Genomic DNA, 18,564 nt, shown 5'->3' with positions numbered 1-18,564 from the left:
TACCACCAGCACATTAGTTTCAACATACGAGGGGACCGGGTTTTGGACCATTGCTACTGTCCCTTCCGGGATGGCTACAAATCCCTCCCCCGCCCATCATTTGGCAAATCGGACCACTCTTCCATTCTGCTTCTGCCCGCTTACAGGCAGAAACTGAAACAGGAAGCACCCACTCTCAGAACGATCCAGTGCTGGTTGGACCAATCAGACTCTACGCTACAGGACTGTTTTGATCACACGGACTGGGAGATGTTCCGGTCCGCCTCTGATGATGACATCGAGCTTTTCGCTGATAGCGTAATGTGTTTCATCAGAAAGTGCGTAGAGGACATCATTCCGACCAGAACAACACGGATCTATCCGAACCAGAAGCCATGGATTAATAGCGATGTTCGTGCATCACTTAATGTGCGGACCTCCGCTTTTAATTCCGGGAACGAGGAGGAGCATAAACAAGCCAGTTATGCCCTCCGAAAAACAGCAAAATGCCAGTATGGGAACAAGATTGAAGGACAGTTTAACACCACCAACTCTAGAAGCATGTGGCAGGGAATTAACATCATCACGGACTTTAAAGGGAATAAAAACTCCGCCATGCCTCTCTCCCGGATGAGCTAAATACTTTTTATGCTTGTTTTGAGGGAAATAACACCGCCCTCGCAGAGAGAGCTCTCGCGGCCAAAGCTACAGAGGTTAGTTTACTCTCCGTCTCTGCAGCGGATGTAACCCGATCCTTCCGGCGGGTGAATATCCGCAAAGCCGCGGGCCCAGACGGCATTCCAGGCCGCGTCATCAGAGCATGCGCGAACCAGCTGGCTGGTGTTTTTATGGACATTTTCAACCTTTCCCTCTCTTTGTCTGTAGTCCCCACATGCTTTAAAACATCCACCATTGTGCCTGTTCCAAAGCAATCAAAAATCACTTGCTTAAATGACTGGCGTCCTGTTGCTCTGACCCCCATCATCAGCAAATTCTTTGAGAGACTAATCAGAGATTACATCTGCTCTGTGCTGCCTCTATCTCTAGACCCATTGCAGTTTGCTTACCACAACAACCGCTCCACTGATGATGCCATTGCATCTACAATACACACTGCTCTCTCCCACCTGGAAAAAAAGAACACTTATGTGAGAATGTTGATTGTAGACTACAGCTCATATGTTGCATGTTTTTTAAGTTGCTGTCACATGCTCTTGTGTCTTTCATGTTTACTTATTAATCAAAGCCAATTGTGCATCAAACAAAGCAAAGCTGAGTTCCTAAATGGCTCTTTTAATTCTCTGTTGATAGCTTCTGTAACACTTGAGCATGATGAGGCTGTCAGCAACATTTGTGTGGTTGATTGTTTTCACTGTGTGAAACGGCGGGTTTGAAGTGTTAAACACCTCCTTTTCTCCTGCCTAAAATTCAAGCTTTAGACATTGTTGCCCAAGCAATCATCTGATTTATTTTTATATACTACTTCATTCTTTATTCAACCCTCTACTTTTTATATCCACATACTTTTTTTTTTGTTTGTTTGTTTTTTTTTTTTGTTTGTTTGTTTTTTTACAGTTATTTAATTGCTTCAGAGTGTTATTCATCCTTGTTTTTGATATCATATTCTTTTTTCTGTTTCCATATTCTTTTCCATTCTCTTGACTTTTGTTTCTTAGGATTTCTTACATCTCCTTTATTATTTTATAGATTCCCTCATATTTTCTCTCATATTTAATTTTCCTCCATTCTAATTTTCTTCTGTTTTCAAGAACCATATTCAATTTCTCATCTCACTGTTCTTTTCAAAACTCAGTTTTATGCATGAATCATTTCTTTTTCTGAAATTTTCTGATCTTCTCTTCTATTTGTTTATTTTCCATTTCAGCACCTCTTCATTTTTTTCAGTCCTGCTTGAATTCTGATTCATTTACTGTAAACTAATTTATTCGAATGTATTTTTCCTTCACTGCAGTTCGTGTGATTGTATCTGCTACATTCCTTTTCAGATGATCATTATGATTGTCAATTTATGCTGCTGCTAATCTTTGTTTCCCTTCGAAGTGAGTCATTCACTAAATCATCTCATTGTATTGGGCTCTTTATCTTTCTTTGACTCTTTCGAACTCTTGGTCTACTCTGTTCCCTCCAGATCTGTTAAAGACATGCCACTCTTTTCTTTGTTTCGCCACTCTTTCAGACAGCCTGTCTTCACTTATCTCTCTCTCTCTCTCATCGAGAAGGAACTGGAATCATCCAGTGCCGTGCTTATTCTGACCACTAGTGGCCGCCATTATATTACAGATCTAATGAAGCACATTGACGTATGGCTGAGATATATATTTTTTTTACAAATATCCAATTCAGCTAAATTATTGTCTAATTATAACTCATATGAAGTTATAAATGTAGAGAAAGTAATTATTTAAAACTATTTGAGCAGGAAAAAACAATTCCTGCAGGCACTTTCAGAATTTTAAACTCAAAACTTGCGTTTTAGCACTTTAAAGAAATATTCCGCCTCACTGTAACTCGATTTTCGCTTCTTTTTTTTTTTTTTTTTTTTTTTTTTAAGAAAAGGAGGGATGAGTCGAAATTCATTTTTGTGGTAATCAACATTATGCCACAAATGCTGTCGATTGAACTTAACTTGTATTGAACCCGGAACATTCCTTTAATTACATGGCACCTTTATTTACCTGTTGAAATAAATAATCATCAGCTCTTTTAGTCACTTTAGTGGAAGCTGTATAAGCCTAAAAGTAACAGTAAAGAATTAAAAAAAATACAAGGCAAGCAAATCACCAAAACACAATCATTAAAAACAAAAGGACAGGAAATAATCAAAAACTGCCTAATGCTGGTACTCATAGTAGACATTCTCATTAAATGTTAAAACAGAATAGCAGGAATGCTCTTACATACTTAGTGCTTTATTTAGCGCTTACAGTCCTCAATATAAGACACTTAATTTAAATGAGGAGTGTTTAATTATGTGTTTTTATAGGTTCCATATTTCCCCTAAATAATCTGAAGTTTTTGTGGTCAATGCATTTGTTTTTATGATAATAAATGCAATCTGTTATGACTGCTGCAGCAGTTGATTATTGCAATTTTTAGCCTAAAGTGTAAAAACATTAAGTTAAGGGGATTTCCTTACCAAGAAAATTTAAAAGACACATGTGCTTTGCTATGTCTGTTACAGTGCTGCAAGCAGAGTATGTAATTCCAAAATAATTAACAGCCAAGTGCTCAGCAGAAAAGCTTGAAGCATTTAGAAGACTACAAATAAGCATCCAACTCAGGAAGACAGCTTGATGTACCAGATAAGTGTGAGACCAGACAGGTGGTCACAAGCACTGATCCCATGCCAATGCCTTTTGCTATTGCAGATTATGGACAATGTTTTTTGTTTTTTGTTTTGTTTTTTTTTTTTTTTTTTTTTTTTTTTTTTTTTTTCAGACTTGACATAATCACAAAGCAAACTTTGATTTTAATTACATGACAGCCCCAATTCCACATGTAATTTGTCAGCCTGTTGCTCACAATATCTAATAATTAAGCCAGTGAAAACAGGGGCTGCTTGAAAACATTCTGACTAATGTTAAAAGATCTTTGGCACAAATGAAAAACAACTATTTCCAGTGTACTCTCAGCTCTACTGGATAATGTGCCAGGGAAGCCTTGATGGTAAAAAATAGCAAAATTAAACCACCGATTGCACAAATCGCATTCTAAATACACAGACAGGTGTTTGTTCTAAAAACCCTTGGTGAATGAAAGCTAGTCACAATATATTTTGTGCATGCATCTCCACTTCCATCTCCCATTTTGCCTAAAGGGAAAAATAAATATTAAAAATGAGATATGAAAAAACGATTAATAGCCCCTTTTGTCTTTCCAGATGGAAGACTATAACATGTTGTGTTATTATTACAATGCATTAGAATGTTCTTAATGATGGGCCAAAATACTTTTATAATTGTAGGTTTTACGTTACGCTGTTTCCGTTGACTTCAGAACAGAAATATATATATTATAATATATATATATATATATATATATATATATATATATATATATATATATATATATATATATATATATTAACCAAGAATGCCCTGTTGCTAGGTGACCTGACAATAAAACGACTGACTTTAGGGATCACCTTTATGAATATTTACTGAGACATGTCATATGACTGGTCCCTTTTGTAAAGCTGGGAAATTGAGCAAATAAATCTCATTGGAGTGGCATTGCTGGAGTCTCAGAAATCTGACGAGATACAGAGATACAGAGAACGCATATGTGTAGGGTACAACGGGGCTAAAGGCACCCCTTAAGTAAATGTAGCTTTTCTTTTTTTTCTTTTTTCTTCTTTTTTTTTTTTTTTTTATTGAATATTTATATATCTATTTCTGTTTCTATCTAACGTCCAAATATTTCCGTCTAGCGCATGTTTACTTTTAAAAACAATAATAAATAAATAAATAAACAGCGCAGACGGACGCAAAAACGTTTTTTGTGTGAACGGCCCCCTATTACTGTGACTTTAAATCTATTCTGTAATCTACAATCGCTCACTGACACAGTAGTAACTGTGACGCCTACAGTTCTCTTCGTGCACTGACTTCAACATCAATAAGCAAAGCTTACGGTCGCGTGCGCCTGAAAGTGTCCAACACACACCATATCAAGCATTTCTTGGTTTGTTTTTAGTTTACTAAATTTGGAAATGGACCAAAAGGACACGGAAATGAATGAAAAAGGAGTCTCGTCTTCTACCAGCGGAGTAGTTGTTCAAGTCAGGGAGAAGAAAGGACCTTTACGCGCTGCCATCCCCTATATGCCTTTCCCAGTAGCAGTCATCTGCCTGTTTCTCAACACATTTGTGCCCGGACTGGGTGAGTAAGTGGGGCGACTCGCTCATTCACAGTACCACCTGCGAGAATGTCAGTTGTGTTTACAACCTGGTGCTGTGATTCTAAAATAAGTTATTTAAATGTGCTGCCTAAGTAATATAAATAGAATAACGTGTTACTTTTGGTCCCATTTACTTTAATATAGAAGATACAATGCATTGTTTATAGCCTAATTTGCAATATTCGGGATGCGGTTGGAATGTCTAAGTACTCGCGACTTTGAGCACTGCTTATTTTCTGTTTGTGCGCGCTCGTCCATTCTGTTATTCATATTCATATTCATATCATGTTTTTTTTTTTTTTTTTTTTTTTTTTTTTTTTTGGTGAAATTAAAAATATATTTGTATAAATCACTGAAGCGCACTTTTAGGATCTGGACGGGAATGGAAAGATCAGATCAAGTTGACATTTAGGTCAAGATACGCCGGAGCAGTTTTTTTATTTCAGCATGTGTAGAATATTCGCTGTGTAGCCTAGTAACAGATGCGATTTAATAGCCTACAATACAAATACAAACATTCCAGTCAGATACAGTATACACTGGCGGCCAAAAGTTTGGAATAATGTACAGATTTTGCCCTTATGGAATGAAATTGGTACTTTTATTCACCAAAGTGGCATTCAACTGATCACAATGTATAGTCAGGACATTAATAACGTGGAAAAATTACTATTACAATTTACAAAAAATTACATTTTTTTTTTCAGAACTTCTTAAAATTACTTCAAAGAGTTCTCATCAAAAAATCCTTCACATGCAGCAATGACAGCAGATCCTTGGAATTCTAGCTGTCAGTTTGTCCAGATACTCATGTGATATTTCACCCCACGCTTCCTGTAGCACTTGCCATAGATGCGGCTGTCTTGTCGGGCACTTCTAACATACCTTACAGTCTAGCTGATCCCACACAAGCTCTGTGGGGTGAAGATCCATAACACTCTTTTCCAATTATCTGTTGTCCAATGTCTGTGTTTCTTTGCCCACTCTAACCTTTTATTTTTGTTTTTCTGTTTCAAAAGTGGCTTTTTTAGAAGATAGAATTCAATGAAGCTGTCAGCTGAGGACATGTGAGGAGTCTATTTCTCAAACTAGAGACTCTGATGTACTTATCCTCTTGTTTAGTTGTACATCTGGACTTCCACATCTCTTTCTGTCCTTGTTAGAGCCAGTTTCCTTTGTCTTTGAAGACTAGTGTACACCTTTGTATGAAAGCAATTTCAAGCAATGTATAGCCTTCATTCCTCAAAACGATGATTGACTGATGAGTTTCTAGAGAAAGCTGTTTCTTTTTTGCCATTTTTGACCTAATATTGACCTTAAGACATGCCAGTTTATTGCATACTGTGGCAACTCAAAAACAAACATAAAGACAATGTTAAGCTTCATTTAACGAACCAAATATCTTTCAGCTGTGTTTGATATAATGGCAAGTGATTTTCTAGTACCAAATTAGCAATTTAGCATGATTACTCAAGGATAAGGTGTTGGAGTGATGGCTGCTGGAAATGGGGCCTGTCTAGATTTGATCAAAAATGACTGTTTTCAAATAGTGCTGTTTTTCACATCAGTAATGTCCTGACTATACTTTGTGATCAGTTGAAAGCCACTTTGGTGAATTAAAGTACCAATTTCCCCAAAACAGCAAAATCTGTACATTACTCCAAATGTTTGGCTGCCAGTGTATGTATAATTGCATCCACTCCATTACTCTGATTGATAACTTGACCTTTTCTCCTTCCTAACTGATCCATCCATTTCAGAATAGTAATTTCCACCTTGATTCTCAATCATTTTAGTTTGACCTGTGGGTCTAAGTAATTGGTATCTTTAGTGTTTGGCTCTTTGAGTCATTCTCTTGTGTGACAATCTCCTTTCATCCATGAACAAGCTTTTCTTATTGCCAATAGATTGTAGCATTAAGGAGGTCTCCAAAGACTAAATGGATTACCTTATTTCTCTGTAATGATTCTCGTTGTAGCTCTTTTTGTAGCTTGTGATTTTCAAAAGTGGCACACAGTGTTGCAGAATATTGATCGACAGAGTTTCTCTCATGTCAAAAAGGCTTGTTATGCATGACTCCAGGGATCCTGCATAACTTTTAAATATGCGAGCAATAACAAAAGAATCATACGCCATACTCTTTGGTTATGTTGCATCAAAGCCTTCCGGTACAAGGCAGTGTGATGAAACTTTATACCTACACATCTAATCTGTGCCTGTCAGTCTATGGATCATACAGTACATTAGGTTGTCATCTCTCATTTTTACCCCACAGGCATGGATATTTTACCCTTTGGGTATTTTTTGTGCTAACGATTTACTAATACCAGGGCACTGGAAATATGCAGCTCGTCTATGGCATCTCAGCCCAGCCTTTGTGCATCTGGGAAATTTGCAGAGCTTAGAATCCAAGCTCTGACAGTGGCAGTTAGATTGAACATACAGTAATGAAATGGCAGCTGTCAACCCGGTTACTGCTTCACTCAGCCACTTGTGGCCCTCTGGTGTTTATGTCAATTTTGGTTTCATCCATCAGGATACCCCCATGGGAACCGTGCCTCAGGTCATCTAATCTTGCGTCTACTTCAGCATAGCTTTATCATTGGGCCTCCTCAAGTTTCAGCCAGTCCCTCTGGAGTCTGGAGGACATGGAGTACTTCTGGAGGACATGTGTATGCCGTAGATCCTGCAAGAGTGATCCATGTGTCTGCATGCATTCAGAATGCATGCATTGTGTAAATTGCCCTTAATGTCACAAGATAGCATTGTATGAGGTACAGAGCAAAAAGTAAGTGTTTTATGAACTGATCTGGTATTTTACTTGTGATTTGTGTGAAAGTGAATAAAAGTCATCATTGCTCTAGTGTTCATTTCACCAGGCAACTGCCGCAAAACGAACAACTGGCCTCGTAAAAAACATTTAGCAAAAAATGAAGGTATAGTAATGTGATTCAATGAGACCAGGTTGTCCATAAATATCTTGAAATGTTCTTGAGAGGAACCCTCATTTCGACCGAACAGCTGTTGAAGCCAAGTAGATTCAAAACAGTAAAATACTGCAAAAATCTTGTTAAAAATAATGCATGCAAATAAGGCATGTTTCACTAAATTAACACTAGGAAGAATGATTATGAACAATTTAATATGCACTAATATAACAATACCTAATAATAATAATAAACACCAATCAATTCACTGATTTACAGTTTGATTCACAAACATCAGTTAAAACTGTCTAAATCAAACATAATAATTCAAATGCTACTTTTGCTACTGAAGTTTAAATCAGTCTTAACACTCTCATTCTCGTGAATCTAGTCTAATAAAAATAAATGGCCTAATAAAGGAGCATTAAAATCATCACAATATTTGCAATGTGGCTTAATTTTATTACCAAGAAAAATAACTGTGTATCGTGAATATTCTATATATCGCCCAACCCTACCCTCCACCTCTTTTATAATTAATGATGCATAAAAATCTTTACAGAACTAAGATGCATTAGAGGCAGTAATGTGTCTGTCTCATATCATCTCTACAAGCGGGCATGCTTTACCAAGCTCATGTCTACTTCGTGGTTGTTTATACATAAACTAGGGTAGACTATTATGACAAGAGAGCCCATGTTTGGATTATGAGGAAAATCTATATAAGGGAAAATGCCAAGAGCCAAATGGGGCTCACTTGAGCACACAGACCGAACTCAGAGATTGTCAGAGACCATTACCACTCTAGTTAGTGAGTCGCACTTGACAAGCTGCTCTCTTCACCTTTAATTGCAGATATTTGGCAGGGCATGTGCAGGGTGCCAGATGAGGTTAGATTCAGATCATGCTAATTTGCATGTGCATGTAATGAGGGTCATGTTAGTGAGTTTCTAGATAAAATAAATTACCACTGGATTACGAACAGCTGGGCACACCTGTATCCTTGTTTACACAGGAAAAATTCAGTGGCTGAGATGCAATGATTCTTCACATTGACAACATAAAAAATTCAGCACTCCAAGCATTTGTGGGGAATCAGCAACATGATCACACGGGAAGTCGGCATGCTGTTTCCGAAAATTCCGGTACCCTAGGATCAGCAACAGTATGTTGACTCACTTACATGCCCTATCTCCCATCGGACATATTTGGAATGGCTCAATAATAATTACTTTCCCTCATGGCACGACTGTTAGCATGGTGCATCAGTTGCATGGGAGACCACAGTTCAATCCCCATTCAAATGAAGAAGTAATCACATTTGTATAAACAATCACAAGCGTGATAAGGAGGTTGCATTTTTATCCCTAACATTGCATTTTGTCTCTACTAATGGTTATGGTTAGATATGGGTTTTGATTGGGGGGGTAGATTAAATAAAATAAAAATTTCTCTTCACTGTTTTACACCCTGTTCAGCTGAAAACAATTCTTTTTACAACTGGCTTCTGGCGACCTCTCCTGTATATAAATGGATGTCACACTTGTTTATATGCTCTGAATCACTTACCACTTTAGCCTCTGGAGGCAGTGTTTTCAAATTCGGTCAACGTATACCGATTTCGGCTAAAGAAAAATTGGTACACACTTGCCGAATTTTATGTGAGATCAGGCTGGGGGAATACCAGTGCATAAAAATGTCACCTGACAGATATCACTGAAATAGGTGTCATGAGAAATCACACCTGTCTCTGTAACAGCCCGAGCAAAAAAAAAAGGAACTTTTCCACCAGTCAGAGAGTGGTATATGCCTTTTGGGTTTTAGGGTTTACTGACATTGGGTTGGCTGACATGTCTTCAGCAGGTGAGAGCTAAGTCTAGCGAGAGTTAGCAATATGTCTGAAATCGCTTCAAGCATCTTTAAATAAGTGTATAACCTCTTGAATATTTTTATGTCAACCTTGTTTCGTAGAATCATGTTACTATACCTACATTTTTGCAAATGATTTTTACGTGGCTTGTTGTTTGTATCACAGCAGTTTCCTGGTGATATGAACACTAGAGGCGCTACAACAACAATTACTTTTATTCCCTTTCAGGCAAATCACAAGTAAAACGACAGATTATAAATTCATAAAAAAAATTCACCATCTCCCTCCCTGCTATCTTATGACATCTAAACACTTTTATGATAGTGCATGACTTGTTGTAAGGTGATACATTTTAAAGCTTGCATAACATAATCAACTACATTTACAAGCTTGCTCTGGCATTACCCAGATAGCAAACATACATCTCCGAGATGTCTGTTTTAGTTCTTTTGTCTGGAAAGCATCACAATCTAATTAAATCTAAACATCTTAAAATATTAGATTTACAAAAATTCTAAATCATAAACATCTCAAAGACATCTGCTGAATGTCTTACTGACATCCGAGAGGAAACATCTTCAGATGAGCAAACAACCTAAAGAATACATTTTCCACATCAAATAGACGTCTAGGTGATGTACGTGTTCTATCAGGGTATCAAATTGCACATTAGCTCAACTACATTATCGGTTAGGTTTGAGATTTAGGGTAGTGAAGTTGGTTTTGTTCATTTAAAACTACATAAAGTATTAACCTTAAAAACATCATCTTTTTGTGAGAAAATGTAACTCGCTTTTAGCTCCACACAGTGGACGTTTCACCTCAGAACTGCCGTGATAAACGTAAGGAGCAATGTAATATAATTAAATAGAAAATGTTGCCACAGTCACGCAATTTTTCATGAGATCAGGTAATTTTTTGGTGCTTTAGAATCTGCAACCACACCAAGCTATGAAAGCTTTTGCTTTGATTTGGACATAATACAAATTAGAGTTCTGAAGGTTCAAGGGAGTTTATGCTATATAAAAGGGAGTTTATGCTATATATAATATGCTATATTTCACATTGCATACTTGAAATTCTAATTGTGATTTTGGAATCAAACCTTCTGACTAACAGCCTCTGTGTTTTAATCTACTCTTATTTTTCTCCTTATATGGTGAGCCATTTTAACATTTCATGTCATCAAATGTATTTTGACAGTTGGATTCAGAGCTGTTTAATTTAAGGCTTGCGTGCTCATTTGCATTATGTGTTCGGGCATACCAGAGAAATGAATATCTCATTTTAATATAATGCTCTGTGTGGACTCTGATATCCAAGCATGCAGCCCTTTCAAAAATATATTTTCTGCGTAGACACAACCAGATACGGATATAATTTCAGCCAAAGAAAGGAGTTTCTCATGGTCTAAAAGTGGAAAACTGTTGACTGTTAATCTTGACCTCATCCCAATCTTATTGGAAAGGCATTTCACATGGAAAAAACTAAAGCCTGTGGTGATTTTTAATGGTTGCAGATTTCAGGCGGTTAATACATGCAAAGCAAGGATATTCAAATGCTTGAAATATAGCAACTGGTAATACTATTACTGTTAATCTTTCAACTATAAAGAAGTTCTGAAATGGATGGAAATACAATATCATAGAGAAACCTTTGGTTCGGAACTGACTTTGTACTTGAAGCCAAGATTTACGGTGTCATTTATAATTTGGGGGTAGAAATGCACAGAAAGACAAGAGTCTAACTCTTCAAAAGCTTTCATCTTACAAATCAATGCTCTCAGTATTGCCATGGCAATACTAATTTTAATTTAAGTATTGCCCGGCAATACTACTTTTCTGCATTATTTCGGCTTCATTAACCTGCATTTTTAGCTCTGGTAGTTCAAAATAGAATCCACATATGTGATCCAGTCCTGACTTTCCCCTCTACGTTGTGATTGGTCAAAATCAATTGGTTGCCCTGCTGCTTAACTGAATGTGCTGCTTCAGAGTGCCCGTATTTCCCACCCGGAGAATATGAGAAGCATGAGCAACGAATGTGAGAGGATAAAATAGCTATCTGTAATGCATAATGATTATTTGTTTATAGCGTATTATAGATTTAGACTTTTACCATTTCATTTTTAACGTTGTATTATTCTAAAAGACTAACGTTTAACCGTGCATGTGTATAGCATGGCTGAGTGTAGTAGCCAACATACTCACATTTGATAACCAGCGAAAATGTGTCAGGAATAATAAAACAAAATGTGGATTGTCATATTTAGCGTTATGTAAATTGCTTGTATGTTTAATTTGCTTGCTAGCTTGGCAAATGTTGGCTGTTGATTAACTTTTGAGCTTTTTTTTATGCAGGAGTGGATGCTAGCTAGCTAGGTTTTTGTGAGCCATTTCCAAAGCTACCAAGAAGTGCGCACGTGCAGCTCAAAAGAGCATAGTTTATTTCTTCAAAAGGTTTGTCAAGGGATGTGGGAGGCTAAAAGATATTGTCAAGAAACAATTTTAAGTGACTTGAGGTGGGTGATATTCCGATTACATCGATATACGGACAGAAATGTGTCAGCCACAAGAAATGTTTGTGTATTCTTGCTATCGCGGTGACGCAAAGTGTCGCCCTTCGGTAGGGAATGTGCATTTGTAGCCATCGTTAGTTGGTTGTGCGTTATTTTTCATTTAAATGTGCACCCCTAAAGATGCTTAAAATGAAAACTGACTGAAATTTAAAAATGAAAGCAGACATTGATAGTATTTTATTCAGCAATATTTTAATTTGTTCTGTAAATATTGAAACAAAGAGCTTGCTAACTAATTATTAAAAACTATTTTTAATATTTTCATTGGGCATAGTGGATATGGAACTTCTACCATTACTCTGGACATTGTTTTAAATCAAAAAGGAATTTTATTCTTTCATAAGTTTAATCATTTTCCATAAAAAATTTGTATATCATGATATATGGTTAATCAAAAGTGTTAAGAACTTCACAGTACAATATTTGCTTATATCGCCCACCCCTAAAAGTGACAATTACAAACATCAAACATAATGAGTGCAGTAAAATGTCAGGTCGAAATGAGTGAGTGGTGTTTTTGCAAACAGACAGAAGCAACAAGTAGAGACAGCTGGTATATCATTACCCAGCAGTGAGTCTGAACAGGTTAGTAAATAGTTTAGTAAGTTAGATGAAGTAAATGTTCAAAACAAGTAAGATAAGTGATGATTAGAATCATTAAACCTAAAAACACTCACTTATATGATCCCCTCAAAAAAAAAAAAAAAAGATCTTGAACCATTCAATTATCTATATTAATATATGACTTTATGTTGCTTGCAAAAAAAAAAAAAAAAAAAAAAAAGGTGTAAAAATTTGGCAATACTACTTTGTGGCATGTGATGGCACCCCTGCTCTGAAGTCCTCTTTTATGAAAATACTAACTGAGCTAAATGTCCTGAATCATTTAAAGCTGAAATGTGTAATTTTGTGCCACCAAACAATTGCTAAAAAATAAAATAAAAAGATTTTTTAAGATGTCCCCATCTTCCTTTGTACAAACAGATGATTTCAAACTTACATGATTGGTCAAGCTGTGTCCAGCTTCAAGGGTAACTCAAATATACAAAAGTTTGATAGCACCACAGAGCCACAGTGTTACACTTTTAGGTGAAATCATCCTTCAAATGGCTTACCTATAGTTGACTCTGCATAGTTAGAGACAAATAACAAATCATTTTAACTTTAAAAAAATTAAATAACATTTTCCTATGAACATATATGTCTTTTCTGCTCATTTCTACACAGTTATTTTTACCCGAGCAAGAATATGCTGTTAGTCATAGTAAAATTTAAAAAAGTGCTCATATGTCCAAGATATAAAATGACTCAATAATTCTTAGTGATCGATTTGTTTTGCTCATTCCATGATGCTACCCCAACATTCTTTGAACTGCACCTATCGCTCTAGCCCTGCTGCCTCTCTAGTTGCCATGACAGCAGATGCTTACAGAAGTCTGCCTGCCTGTCTGCGCTAAGATGATGTTTTAGTCCAGTTAATAAATTAAGACTGGTTTTCATTTAAGAATCCATTGTTAAGCTTTTCTTCTGTCTTTTACAAGGGAAATTATATTAGTGACAAAAGACAGACACAGATGATCATGTGATTGTCAAGTAAAGGACACTTGTGTTTGACCTCAGCTCAGATCACTTGTGGATTTAAGTTAAAAATAGACTGAATGAAGAGATCACCAAGAGAATTTGACTTTTTGATGTTTCTCTTTTTACATTATTCTTGTTTTTTTATTATTATTATTATTCCAACATATTCAAAATCAACTGTAAATGTAAAACGCTAATGTTAAAATCATAATAATAATGCATTAAAACAATTAATGCAAAATTAACACAATTTAACAATTTATGCTCCCATTTGTAAATTCTGTAATAATGTTAGTAATGTAATGTTTTCCATCTGTCAAAACAAAACAGAATGTAGATCTCTCAAGATGCAATTTGCGAATTCGAATCCAGGGTGTGCTGAGTGACTCCAGCCAGGTCTCCTAAGCAACCAAATTGGCCCGGTTGCTAGGGAGGGTAGAGTCACATGAGGTAACCTCCTCATGGTCATGATTAGTGGTTCTCTCTCTCAATTGGGCGCATAGTAAGTTGTGCGTGGATCGCGGAGAGCATGAGCCTCCTTGTAATGGGGTAAGTTGGGCAAGAAGGATGCAGGAACAGACAACATAAGTTTTAATAACATAAATTAACTTGAATCAACTTAAACACAAACACATACACAAACAGCGGCCGCATGTGGCTCTCTCTCTCTCCTGAACTGGTGCCTCCGGCTCGTCTTTATCCCCCTCCCGGCTGATTTGCCTGATTCAGGGCCAGTGTTGTGTCAAAGTCTGTTCCCCTATGTTTCCCCTTAAGTTAGTGTTCCTCGTAGCGCCGTTAAACATTAAACATAGGGGGAACAGACCTCGACACTATCCTAAGGGGAAACATAGGGGGAACAGACTTTGACAGCACCATTAAACATTAAACATGGGGGAACAGACTTCGACACTAACGTAAAGAGAAACGTAGGGGGAACAGACTTCGACACTAACCTAAGGGGAAACATAGGGGGAACAGACTTCGACACTAACCTAAGGGGAAACATAGGGGGAACAGACTTCGACACTAACATAAGGTGAAACATAGGGGGAACAGACTTCGACAAAGGGGAAATCATAGGGGGAACAGACTTCGGCACAACACCGGGTGTGTGTCCTCACGGCCTCCTCCTCGTCACACAACTGTTTGCAGCTTCCTAATTTTATAGAGACTGAGAAGGTCTCTCCACTAAAATGAGATGAATGGGATAATGTCATCCGGAGATGGTTATTGCTCGTCTAATTTTTAATACAGCTGCAGTCAGCAGACACCCATTAACAAATTACACTAATGTGTTTGCTTTAGATTACATAAGATTTGCAGTGTGATTAATGACAAAAACTTTGAGCATTACACAGTGCCTCTCATTCAACAAATCCCTCCAGACACTGTGAGAAGAAAAAAAAAATCAGATTGGCAATAAAACTTCATCTTGAAGAGTAACTTTTGAGCCGAGGTAGTGAAAATACGTCATTCCCGTAAAATGTTGTTCTAGCTTGCTTTTTAGTCTTTTCAGGGATCTTCAAGGATTACACCAAAAAATTATTCTGTCATCATTTATTCACCTCATTAAACTCCAATTCTGACTTTCTGTCTTCCGTAAAACACAAACATAGAAATTTTGAATAATTTACTGGTCATTCTTATCCGTGCAATTACAATAAATGGGGATGGAGTTTTCAAGCTTCAAAAGGGATGTTAATCCACTACAAAAGTATATTGAATGTTGTCCATACTACTTGTGTGCTGTATTCCAAATCTTATGAAGCCATAAGATAGCTTTGTGTGATGAGCAGACTGAAATATAAGTCATTGTTAACTAAAAATCTTTACATCCACCTTAGCTCTTCATGTTGCATTAATGAACGAATCAGTAAGTCATGTCTTTTCAATTAATCGGTTGATCTGGTTCACAAAACCGGTCAAATGATTTGTTCACAAATCAGACTGATCGGTTCAACTCCCTGACGAAATGATCCTGTCGCAGTGATTCTCAATTTGAGAGCTCACAGGAGGGGAAGATTATCAGTGAATAACGGCATATTTATTGGTCTGTTTCTCACACGAATCTATCGTATGGATTCAGAAGACGTGGATATAGGGCATGAATCATATGGACCACTTTTAAAATACTTTTATGGTGCTTTATTGAAGCTTGGAAGCTTCAGACATATAGTTAACTGTCATTTTAACATTTTGCTTTCCATGGAAGATAGAAAGTCATATGGGTTTGCAAGACATAATGTAAGTAAATAATGACTGAATTAAAATTTTTGTTTGAACTGTTCCATAAAAGTCTCTTTAAAGGCATACATTGAACAGTATATTTGTGCAGTGATCCTCATAAAATATAGTGTAAACCCAAATAAATCTCTTTGGAAAGGACTGAACAGCCAATAAATGAATAATGAGTAATCAGCTCTCACAGAATAGCTGACAACTGGCTGCAGGCAGATTGACTTTGCCATTTCTCCTCGCAAGCTGTCTTGGCTCTCATCCTTGAGCCATTATAAATAGAGGCCACTGAGCTAGTATGGAATTTTCAATTTCCAGTACAGTCTCTGTGCATGTTTTCTAGGCCTATCTTGAGGCTAATCCTTTACCTCTCTCTCAAAATGGCTGTAATACATCAAGCTTTTGTTCCCAGTTTGGCTCCTGTTTGTTGAACAAACACAATATGCAAACGTTCCAAGCTTCAGTTAATACCACAGATCCTTTGTTATACCTACAACAGTTTTATAGGTTACATACTTATTAAGGGAAGTATATAGGTCTTGGTGAGTTAGACTGGGGACAAATGAATAATGTGCGTCAGCTGCGGGGACCAGACCCCATCTTCACCCTCAGTCAAAGAGTGAAACAGGAATGTTCCACCTTTTCAGGGGCCTTTGTACCAGAAGTATTTTTCCCATTTGTTTTTTCCATAGGCAATAAGGAGTTTTGTGGAATCAAATAATAATTAATTATAATTAATTAATAATTGTATTTATTTATCACATGTTATACATTTGCACATATACAGTGAAATTCTTTTTTTTCACATATCCCAGCTAAGCTGGGGTCAGAGTGCAGGGTCAGCCATGATACAGCACCCCTGGAGCAGATAGGGTCAAGGGCCTTGCTCAAGGGCCCAACAGTGGCATCTTGGCAGTGCTGGGGCTTGAACCCCCAACCTTCTGATCAGCAACCCAGAGCCTTAACCACTGAGCCACCAAATCAACCAGCTCCAAGTTGACTCACAACAAAAAACAAAACATGATTTAAATATCTAAAAAATATATAAAAGGCATAAGACTATGTTTTTGAGGAAATTAATGATGTACTTATCTGATAAAGCATTAATTGAATCAGTCTGGGTTTTTGTGGAAACAAGTTCATGCTCTAAAGCTACAACATACCATATTGAAGTCAACATGAAATAAAAATGTACCCATGTATTTACTTTAATGTTGCATGTTCCTGGTGTTATTGTGAACGATTCATTGGTGCATTTTCTTCTAAAGTAAAACAATTGATGTTTTTGTAATCTTAATAGCTTTTCTTTTTCCTTTTATTAAATAAGAATAATAGCTCATTAGTCAGTAGTAGCATTAGTTATGATAATAATAATAACCAATAGCCAAATAGCTATTTTAACCTTTAAATGCATGGGTGTTTCGCCAAACATTCTTACATAACTCTGATCTTTAGTGGCCAGGCACGTGCAGTATATCTATCACAAATGGATCAACAAAATGCCCCGAAAGTGTCACATTTTCTAAACATTCAAGACAATTAGAAAATAATAAAATAAAATATAATCTGATATATTTGGATGTTTTATTTTTCATATATCAAAGAGATTATGCAAATAGAGAGCTGGATTCATTACTTCCCAATTTAAATTTCATGAGACCCGACTGGCTGTCAAACACATAACCTACACATAAGCATTTTCTCAGGCACTTTTTGGGTCTAAATAGATTTACATTTACATTTATTCATTTAGCAGACGCTTTTATCCAAAGCGACTTACAAATGAGAAGAACAATGGAAGCGATTCATCCCAAAGGAGACAGTAGGTGGCAACGTGCTGTAATACATGTTTCAAAAATTGCTTGGAGAAGTACAGTACAGCAAGGAAGGTGAGAGAACAGAGGAAGAATGGAGTGCTTTTATTTATTTAATTTAATGTAATTGTTTTTTTTGTTTTTTTTGTATTTGAAGCAGAGAGTACATTATTAGGTAGGGGTCAAGTGCTCTAGTGTTTTTTGAAAGAGGCTAGAGAAACAGATGCTCGGGTGGAGTTCGGCAGGTCGTTCCACCAGCGGGGCACAGTCAGGGAAAGTGATTTTGTGTTTCTATGAGATGGCACCTCAAGGCACCGTTCACCCGCAGAACACAATAGATGCACTACTTACATCATTTCAATAGTACATCCAAATGACAACAGCCAAATCATACTGTTCGTGTGTTACACTTGCTATTGTTTATTTCCACATTGCTTCTTCGTCAAATAGCAATGTTAAATGTAAATCAAGTCAATCACTGAAACATCAGCGCCACCTCTAGTGTACTCTCATTCTGTCTGGCTCCATTTTGGTATGTAATGTCCAAATTTTTTAAGTGATTTATTTCAATTCCCAATGGATAAAATGAAGTAGTACTTTTTCATTGAATATTCTATTCCACTGACAATTATGTCACGGAAGTAAAACAGGTCGCAAATG

The 18,564-nt window shown here is 36.7% G+C and overlaps 1 protein-coding gene across 4 annotated transcripts in view; it reads left to right on the top strand.

The window, feature by feature from the left end:
- Positions 1–4,576: 4,576 nt before the first annotated feature.
- LOC127416484 (protein stum homolog) overlaps positions 4,577–18,564 on the top strand; it is a 47,954-nt gene continuing 33,966 nt past the window's right edge. For 3 of the 4 annotated variants that reach the window (XR_007893113.1, XR_007893112.1, XM_051655877.1), the window contains exon 1: positions 4,577–4,880. Coding sequence is in view for 2 of the 4 variants with exons in the window: in XM_051655877.1 (XP_051511837.1) it covers positions 4,712–4,880 (169 nt within the window). In the remaining 2 variants the exon portion in view is untranslated. Of the gene's footprint in view, positions 4,881–7,435; positions 7,645–18,564 lie in introns of those variants that run through there. The other variant, XM_051655878.1, reaches the window with a different exon arrangement.

The sequence above is a fragment of the Myxocyprinus asiaticus genome, chromosome 25 (genome assembly GCF_019703515.2).
Source record: "Myxocyprinus asiaticus isolate MX2 ecotype Aquarium Trade chromosome 25, UBuf_Myxa_2, whole genome shotgun sequence".
NCBI lineage: Eukaryota > Metazoa > Chordata > Actinopteri > Cypriniformes > Catostomidae > Myxocyprinus > Myxocyprinus asiaticus.
This window is presented reverse-complemented; position numbering and strand designations above follow the sequence as displayed.